The 10,409-nt window shown below is 39.6% G+C and overlaps 1 protein-coding gene across 2 annotated transcripts; it reads right to left on the bottom strand.

The window, feature by feature from the left end:
- Positions 1–5,739: 5,739 nt before the first annotated feature.
- LOC132469777 (CMRF35-like molecule 8) lies at positions 5,740–8,912 on the bottom strand. 2 transcript variants are annotated; one of them, XM_060068197.1, is made up of 5 exons: positions 8,640–8,912; positions 8,182–8,508; positions 7,778–8,095; positions 7,563–7,701; positions 5,740–7,462 (listed from the first exon to the last, which is right to left on the bottom strand). In XM_060068197.1, exons 1-5 carry the CDS (start codon positions 8,782–8,784, stop codon positions 7,360–7,362), a joined length of 1,032 nt encoding a protein of 343 aa, XP_059924180.1. In that variant the 5' UTR covers positions 8,785–8,912; the 3' UTR covers positions 5,740–7,359. The 2 variants fall into 2 exon arrangements, with proteins under 2 accessions (XP_059924180.1, XP_059925063.1); XM_060069080.1 differs by having other exon boundaries at positions 7,563–7,622.
- Between the last annotated feature and the right edge of the window lie 1,497 nt (positions 8,913–10,409).

Genomic DNA, 10,409 nt, shown 5'->3' with positions numbered 1-10,409 from the left:
GGTCTCCGTCATCAGAGAATTCAGCTTCAAATGAAGGCCTTGAATCAATCTGGAAGCCAGTGGACAAATAGATGTTAGCCTAGCTGTAGGGAATTACTTCGACAAAGTGTCGCAAGGAGGCGCTCTTATTCCAGTTTTTCTTACCTCCTCGGTCGAACTTGCTGGCCTTTCCTCTGTTCTCAATTGACTTCTGTACCATCTTGTAGTTTTTGGCACAGGTATAGAAAAATCAGACAAATATCGTTTATAATTTCGTGACATTTTGCAGTTAGACGACTGTCAATGCAGACAAATTTAAACTGAAAACAACAACTGAACAACTGAAAAAAGACAACTGTAAACCCGCGAGCGTCTCACGCGCTGCGAATGCGGTTGTAAACATACGCTACGCATTCGCAGCGCATGAGACGTCCGTTGAATATTTGACAGTCGAGTCGTGAGTTTTAGTCGTGAGTTTACTACGGAAAAATAAAGAAAATGGCAAAATATGCACTATTTGACTTTCCGGATGAAGGGGCTGTGGGCATAGGCGAAATATCATGGGTGGTAGGCAAAGTAAATTTAAAAGATCATTTTGTAACGTATAAAGTTAATTGGCCAAACAAGGGAAGGATTGTGTACTGTCCAGGACGGATTATATCAGTCAGTGGTAAGTAACACAAGTTTTTTTCTCCTTTGACTATGTTTACATAAAATATGTGCATAACTACATACATATGGTAATATTTCAAATATCACGGTAAACGTTTTCGTTTCAAAAACGTTGTTAATTGTTAAGCTTGCAACGGTAGGCACGATAAGGCCCCCTAGCTCGCGGCCTATAATGTGAGGCGCGGGAAGTGTGGGGTGCGCAGCCTGGATTTATAGAGAGAAACTTTATTTTGCCCAAAATAATACTAGCATTTTAAACACACATTATGAAAACGTCATAATTTTGACGTTTTCAGACAACAGAGAGGAGTTAGTTTGCAAGAGGAGGCATTATCTTGATGGTGGAGACAAACTGTCGAGCCCGGAGGAGAAAGGGAAGGGGAAAAGGAAGAAACTGAAGAATGGTCGCTATTCTGACGACGACGACGACGACGACGTAGTATCGCTGGTAGGTAACTAAAGTTTTATCACAGAAATGTCATCTATAGGCCTTGTGGATGAGTTAAATTAAAATCGTTGAAAAACTAAACTTCATTAGGATTTAAAGGATCATCAGTTAAGTCAATGTAAGAAGAAGAAGAAGAGAAAAAACACAGGTCTTAACGTCTTAATGGAACTGGAAAAGCAAGGTATTGGTGCAGTGATGTACAAATATTCACCGTATGGAAGTGCTTCTTAACATCAGTGAATTATTGTAATGTGATGTAGCCTAATGTTGTCTGTCATATTGTACAACATGGGGTCGCCAACTGGCCTGCTTTGCCTGGCCTGTCAGATCATTTTGACTTTTTGCTTTCTGTCAACTTATTAAGCATATTAACAAGATTAGATTTGAGTATTCATCTCCTGTTCCGCCTGCATTGTCTACTCACTCAGGCTCATCCCCCCTGCTGACCTCTGTTGTACAGTCTTGATGTAACCCTTAACTCTATGTGCATCTTCTGTTTGTCATAGGATCATGTCAGCTGAACTCAATTAATGAAACCAGGAATGAAGTAAGATCCACTAATGCAATAAACTGTCTGCACTTAATGTTCTACCTACAATTAAAGTTTGTATTTCCTAACTCTATAGTATAGGGATAGATACAGCAATATATTCCTGAAGATGGAGGAGTTTCTCCGCTCAGCACCAAGACCAACGACAACACCAATACCAACACCAACACCAAGACCAAGACCAAGACCAAGACCAGAACCAACACTATCACCAGCACCAACAGCAGTTCCAGCACCAGCAACAGAAGACCCATCACCAGCTCCAGGTCCATCATCAGCAACAGAGGCCCTGGGCCACTCTGTAAGAATCTGTTTGACTTTATTTGTATAGGTTAAGTTACTTAGTTTCAGTTGCACTGTTTTTCTAAATGCATCAGCCGTACACTCGGTTAATCTAAATGCATATAGACATCATTGAGGTAAGACGCTAGTCTGCTGTATGTTGAAGTAGATTTGTGGTAATGTTATCTACTTGCATTAAAGGTCATTCCAAAAGAACTTGTGGAGCGCTGCTCCTTCCAAAGCCCCCAGAAGTTCATAAATGATCTCCTACATGGGATGTATACCAGGGAATATATGGCAGGCCATTCAGTGACTGGCCAGTCATCCAGCAGCTGCACAGAAGGAAAACCTGGCCTAGCCAAACAGGACCTTGTTGAAATAACAAGTAGGTATATAGAAATGAGAAAAGATGTTGGTTGAGTGATACCCTCATTCTCATGCTCATCTTTCGTGTATGTGTTTGTTTGTGTGTGTGTGTGTATTCCCACAGATGCTGCAAAGTTGAAGTTCACCTACGTAACTGATATGACATAAAAGCATTTATACGACAAAAGCTGAACAATGCTGCCAAATTTCAGAAACAATACATTATCAACTGTTTAAAGAAAGTTAAACTTTTGTTCTATTTTTTTTGTATTTTAGCAGTCTGTAGAAAACACTGTGTTAATGGTGGTTGTAAGCCTAATTTATGTGCAGTGAATTATTGTTACAGCACTAAAAATGGCAACAACAAAAAGTGATACAGTTGAAAATATACATTAGGTAAAGTACAATGACATAGTTAAAAGAACAACAAAATACTGCATAATGCAGTTATTGTAATGCAGTATATATAGTACTATGGTATCGTAATTGTAGTATTCTATAGCAAAATAAAAGTATTATAAAAGTTCTGTAATTTACTTCAGTAGATTGTAGTTTATGTAGTAAACTGTAGTAGTATATAATGTAGTATACTGTAGTAATAAAACTGCAGTTTTCTGTAGTATACTATAGTTTACTCTAGTAGTATATATGTGGTATACTGTAGTAATAAAACTGCAGTTTTCTGTAGTATACTATAGTTTACTGTAGTAGTATATATGTGGTATACTGTAGTAATAAAACTGCAGTTTTACTGTAGTTTACTGTAGTAAAACTACTATAGTAAGGTTAAAAAACACTACAATATTTACTTTAGTATATGTACTGTAGTTTATTTACTATAGTAAACTATAGAATTTTCTGTAGTATACTATAGTTTACTGTAGTAAAACTACTATAGTAAGGTTCAAAAACACTACAATATTTACTATAGTATATGTACTGTAGTTTATTTACTATAGTAAACTATAGAATTTTCTGTAGTATACTATAGTTTACTGTAGTAAAACTACTATAGTAAGGTTCAAAAACACTACAATATTTACTATAGTATATATAGGGTATACTATAGTTTATTTACTATAGTAAACTATAGAATTTTTTCATGTGGGAAGACAACACAGCTTTATGTTACGGCGAAACATGGAGGCGCTGCAGCTCTAGTCTCGACAATGCGTTACTTTAGTCTGGTATTTCTCTTCACTGATTGGTTAGACAGCCTTCAAACTTAGTGGTCAAGCAAAGAAGAGGGAGGGGCTCGTTCTGCATACCTAATAGCCGGAGTGAATAACTAATAGTCGGAGTGAATGACTAATAGCCGCGGCTATTAGTCATTCAAAACCGTACGGAATCCGTACGGAAACCGTAGTGCGGTTTTGCACTTTTACCGCGCAATTCTAGGGCCGGATTGTGGCCTTCTTGGCTTTCCATAAAACCGCATTCCGTGCGGTTTCCGTGCGGTTTTGCACTTTTACCGCGCCATTCTAGGGCCAGTTAATGGCCTTCTTGGCTTTCCATAGCTCTCTCTCGCACAATCACACAATCACTCCAATTTCTCCAACTCCAAGGCAAGGCTGTTTCACTAAGACCACAAACAACCACAACTAACCAGCCTATCCACACCAATGCACAACAATCAGTTCTATACATTGAGTCTATCTTCTGTTTGGAGCACATGGCTAATTTGCACACCCGCACAGGACTGGCTTAGCCTGGTTCTACCAGACTCTCGTACTTCACTTCATTTCATTTCATTTGTACAGAGAGTCTGGACCTAATCAATTGACAAACGTGAACTCACTTGAAGGCGGGTGTCTGTTGAAGTTTAAAATGATTGGATCCGCCCAGTGCCACCCTGGATCTGCCATAACCAATCGCTATCGTTTGGTTGTGACGTATGTCATGCGCCGGGAATCACGCGCAGGTTGTACACAAACCAAACACCTTGCGCGTCTGCACGAAAATGTCCGTCAACGACAGCTGCAGGTTTTGTTCGTCAAATTTAATTTATCAGGGAAAAATTGCACATTGTAAATCAACTACCGACCTACAACAACAACTCAAACTGGCGCACGACTTTATCGTCATTGTTCTCAGACACGCCCTCTGTTCGCTGATTGGGCGCCGCTGTGGCGGCGCCAGAAAACCAAATTACATACAGCAGGTCCTGGGCCCCGTTTCCCGATATCGATGGATCTTCGCTCGTAAGATGGTTCGAAAGATGGATCTTTTGAACCATCGATAATTTCTTTGGAGCGTTTCCCGAAACTCCTCTTAACGTGAACGCGCATTCGCTGCACTCACGACGATCGTAGGATTGTACCTGTCCACTGACATGATGCTGAAACGGGCTATGACGCAGGGGGAGACGCAGGAATGTCAGAGGAAAATGGGGTTAAAAAGGGTTAAAATATCTCCCCATCAAGGCCAACCGCAGAGTAGCCTACGAAAAGAATAGATTGCAATAATATGAATGTTAAAGATATTAAAACACAATGGATTAAGCCTAGGCCGACATATATATCAGTCCTAATCCTGAGCGCACGATCGGGAGGTGGAAGTTGCGCTTTAGATGCCTTCACAAGTCCAGCGGAGGGCTCCAGTTTTCGCCGGCCAAGTCATGCGCTGTGATATGTGTGACAGCTATGTTGCACAACATTGCAGCTAAGGCTGGGGTAGCTTTGGTTGAACCGGAGGACATTGAGGACGATGACGATGAGGAAGATCGGTGTGAGGACGGCCTCCCTCATAACTACGCGGCTGGTTTTCATGCACGTCGAAGAGTGATTGAGACTTTTTTTTAACCCCCTCCACCCTCCCACATGTCACTAAACATTCCCGTCAACGTGACCAATCCCCACCATATCCCAGCCTTTTGCCTGCTAGTTTGCATTTTTTTTTATATTTTATTTTTTTTTACATTATTTTAGGCTACGTTTTATGAGTAGCCTATGTCAGTCTGCACAAATCCCCCCCACTTTCTCTCACACATTTAAAGTGCCCTGCCTGCTCAAACATTTCCTGGACTGTCTCTCTCAAACTAAGAACATAATGGCCCACATTAGGCTCAGACGCACGTGATATACCATTACCATTGTGTTATAATAAAGTGCATCCAATACTAGGAATGTCCGCTGGTTACGCCACTGAGGCTATGGTAGGCTAACGAGGCTCTTAGCGTCCTACGAGTACCCTGGAGCACTCGTTAGCTACGAGCGTTTTCAAGACGTTCGTTACCAAAGATGCTTTCGGGAAACGGTGTGAAAACGGTACGATGCTCGTACGACCCACTCTGCGATCCACTTAGGCTAAAGATGCTTTCGGGAAACGGGGCCCTGGCCCGGCCAGACTGGCCACACTCACACTGGCAGATTTGAGCACGGTTAGGTGTGAAAACGGCCACGGCCACGGCCAGATGGCCTAGTGTTAGTGCACCCTTAGTCAGTTAGTTCAGTATGGCATTTAATGTGGTTTTAGAAATTCAAGTCTGAGTCTATGACTACACCAGGATTTCTGTCTTGGTGTGTGCTTTCTAACATAACAGCTGTGCACTGACTTTTAATTGTTCATCCCTTGCACCAAAGACCATTACTTCAGTTTTTTCATTGTTCAATTGAAGACAATTTGGCACATCCAGTGATTGAAGTAGTTATTTAGCTGTTGATGAACAGCTTTTTCAATGATTTTGCTTTAAAATTGTAAGTTAGATATGGCTTGATGACTGTTGTTTTCAGAGCCGGTGGGAATCACCTGTGCGATATCGCTACTGCAGGCCACATGAATAAAAAATGATATAATGATCTACAAATATTTCAGTGTGTGTGCCCGTGTGTGTATCCAAACACATGCACTGCAATTCACATACACATACAGCTCAATGTAAATCCATGAAAAACATCATGTTTTGATCCCACGGCCAATTTAGGATATATTCATGAATGTGGTAACACATTATATACATTCTTTTAGGCCTACCTTGAAATTTTTACTATTTTACAGATGTTTGTTAAATTATAGAGCATAGATACCCCTAGTGGAAACGAGGAATTTTTTTTATTTTTTATTGTTATTAGTTGTATAGGCAAGGATACAATTTATTGAACATCTGGAAATCATAAAAAAAAATCTATTTTCAAGGAATAGGATGAATATCTAATATGAACACATTCATGAATTCATCCTCAATTCACCATGGGATCTAAACATGCCGTTTTTTATGGATTTACATTTAGCTGTTCCTCAGTTGTATCAATTGTCTTATTTATTCTGTTTTGTATGAGCAAATAAAATCTCAATCATATGACTGTCCCAGGTCTTCATTTTCAGTTAATAGAAACTAGAAAATACTGTCTCAATATCTAACTTTAACAATGCCAATCCTTACTTTAACATATGTGATAATAAAAATATGCATTCATCAGTGCTTTTAGACGTGTTTCCAATGGCTTTGTGAGAGAACGGGCTCCGTTCAATGAAATCAAAACCAGAACTGATTGAGCACGTTTATAAACAACCCTTCCGGGTTTTGTCCGTTGGCTTGGGTCGATACGTCAAGTGTCGATACGTCATCTGTAAGAGCAGGACCCCGAGCCGATCTGGCAGCCGAACACATCTGGTACTCACACCGGTAACACTACACACAACAAGTAACACTCCACAAAAAACACTCTACCGACCACACACCCCAAACCCGTTAACCCCAACACAAAAAGACAATAAAACCCCTTTTTCCCAACCGGCATCACGGATCCCCAGAATCCCCGGCGTGACCCCCCTAGGAGTCGCCACAATATATACATCGATACACATTATATATTACAATTCAAAACAACTTTATTCTTCACTTATTTCTGGCAAAAGGCTGTCATATCTGTTAAAAAATCTTGATAGATGTTACTATTCAATTTGTGAAATCTATTTACAGTTTAAAATTGCACACATCAGATAATCATAATACTCAGACATAATGAATAGATGTTGTCTTGCTCACCGTCGAGGCTTAATTGGAATATTGTTCTGACCCTTATCATTGTAGCGATAAAGGCAGAGTTGTGACACATAAAAATTACTTCATATGCACTATCCTTGTCACGCACAAGCATGCCATCAAGACGGCTAACAAAGTCCAACGCAGCACGGTGTACCACAATGAGAATCCCATCCATGTGCTGGAAAGACAAGATGAGGGAAATTGTTTACATATTTGATTAAACTATGAACTACTTCAAATGAGTTAGTCATTTAGTTGATCAACAAACAAGATCTTACCTGCTGTCTATCGGTTGATCTGTTCCATTAATGTTAACAGTCTGGTGCATGACCTCTGACCTAGTCATTTGGGTAGATTGGGGACCATCGGTTACAGGGGGTGTAGGTGTAGGTAGAGCACACTGATACATAGGGTAGTCTGCAGAATAAAAAATAAACTAGGTTACAAACTAATCATTAACCTTTGTGTTATAAACGTATCTGCAAGTCCCTACCTTGAATATGAATGACATAGCTACAGTTGACCGCTGCCACCACCAGAACCTCCACAGAGAGAGAAGAACTTGTCTGACTGCTTAATGTGTTATTGGCCCTACAGTAGAAATGGCTGTCCCCTTCCACATTGGCACAGTCCAGACGTAGGTCAGACTCAGCCAGGCTGAGGAGTGGTGTGTTCTGCCGCTGGCTGTGCTGATACCAGGCGTAACCCACACTGCTTCCCCGGGTGCAACTACAGCGCACTGTCACTGGGCGACCCCAGCACGTATGTGCCAGAGGGACCAAGGGCCAAAGGTCAGGTTTGGAGACGGGCACTTTGACAGAGACACAGGGGGCCACAGATTAGTATCCTTCAGCCGAGTTCAAAGTAAGGGTTGTATGTAACGAGTGGGGTTCTTACCTTCAGTGACCTCCATGTCAACCGAGACCATAATGTCTGCATAGGGTTTTTCAATGCCAACCCAGTACACTCCAGTATCTTCCAAACGCAGAGCCCTGATTTCAACAAAGAGCCTTCTACTTGTATAATGGAGGATGCGGAAACGTTTGCTTTCTGTTTTGACAATATTGTCAGAGTCCGATAAAACATCACAGGTTCTTCTTGAGCTACCTCTGCACCAGTATTTTTTATTGTACCGATACATTTGGTCATAGCTGCAGGCCATAGTTAACTCTTCCCCAATGGTTGCCTTGATTTGTCTTCTATCACATTGAAGCTGCACACTCACTGCAAAACAGGCACACATTCATCTGTTTTGTTAATAAATAGAAATACAAATACTACATACCGAAATATATCTGGATATAAATTAACCTATGACCACTATGTATGAATGTAATAAATATTATTCCTCTCACCAGTGATGAGAAACATCAGACCAAGTATCTTCATGGTGTCAAAGCATGTGCCGACGAACAATACGTAATAAAGATAAAAAAAGATTCCTTTAGATAGGGCTTCCTGTAAGCCTTTTGTTTCCGTTCGTGTTGAGGCTTTTTTCATTTAGCATAAATGTGACAGACACAACACAAAGGGGGGTTGGTCTGCCAGTGTTAGTGTGATTTTAATATATAAAAGATGTACATAGAAGTCACAGTTCAAACCTAAAATTAAGGAAAATTGCCTGTCGTGTGAACAATTGTCTCATAAGAATATTAATAGTTAATGTCATGATGATCAAACATAATCTGTTATTTTACCGCACTTTCACTTTCCCCATCTGTAATAATAATAATAATAATGAATTTTATTTGTAATGCACTTTATATTGAGCAAACAATCTCAAAGTGCTACATAAGAGAAAAAAAAAGAATTGCCCCTCTTCTTTCCGCACACTCTGTATCAAGAATGTTCATGCCATTTCCCCTCAGAGAAGACGGCTGGCCAAATTCATTAAAGGGGTCGTATAATTGAATTGATGTGGTCAATATTTTCATGTGGAGGTACTTCTAGAATAGGTATACATGCTTTAATGTAAAAAACAACCATTCATTTCTCACACTTTATTGCTGCAGAACCGCTTTCAGCCTACACTTGGTTTTACCTGTCTCTTTAAGGTCCTACACCTCTGCTGTGATTGGTCAACCGTTTAGCGCGTACATCGTATATGTTACTCCCCTGAGTCCCGAGGAACTGAAAACATTTAGACTGAACAATCGGTTCAACCCGTTACACCATCACAACCAAGAGTGGTTTGTTTAATTTCACAGTTGTTAGTAGTTAGTTATGTAGCTATCATATATTTCAGATGGAACGTTCTAACTGTAATTCCTCTACATCAAGGAAGCAACCACATGTTCCTTGACTGATCTGAGTGTATATTTTATTTTTCTTAATTGGATGCGCTAGAGGCCAGGCAAAATGGACAACGTTTGCTGCAAAGCGATGAAAAATTAAGCTCACAGTTAGTATAATCAATTATGACATTACTACAGCCTCTGCTTTGCGTCGGGTACACAGTATGACTATCCAAATTATGCATGTCTAATCACAACTTTCATGCAATTTTACAGCATCATAATATATATATGTATATATATGTATATATATATATATATATATATATATATACATATCGATAATATAATGAGGTAAAGCACTACTGAAGATAGTCATCCATCTCCATTGTGCTGTTTCTTCAAATTAAGAATGATCCTCCAACTACGTATTTACCCTCACACAGAAACATATATATATATATATAAATCAGGAACAACTATAATCAATGAGTAAATCACTAAAAACAAGTTTCGACAACCACTAGCGTGAAAGGTCAGGGAAACATTAGGTAAGTAGAGTTTGACTAATGTAGCACTTTGTTAATCACACAGTTACAAAATGCCTCACATAAACCGTCAAAAATGAAAGTAAATAAATAGACTCTGTTAAAATAAGTTAAAATAAAAACATAGCCCAATAAAAGAAAGAAGGAAATTAAAACAAAACCAACAAAAAGTGAAGACGGGAATGAATGTCAATAGAAAGGTTTATCTAAAAATATGTGTTTTTAAAAGTCGCTTTAAAGAATTAAAAGATTCAGCAAATCTGATTTGGGTTCACCTTTGGTTTTAGGATTAGACCATGGGATGGATAAAGTTAAGAACAAGTGGAGAAAGGAGGACATCTAC

The sequence above is a fragment of the Gadus macrocephalus genome, chromosome 1 (genome assembly GCF_031168955.1).
Source record: "Gadus macrocephalus chromosome 1, ASM3116895v1".
Lineage (NCBI taxonomy): Eukaryota > Metazoa > Chordata > Actinopteri > Gadiformes > Gadidae > Gadus > Gadus macrocephalus.
This window is presented reverse-complemented; position numbering and strand designations above follow the sequence as displayed.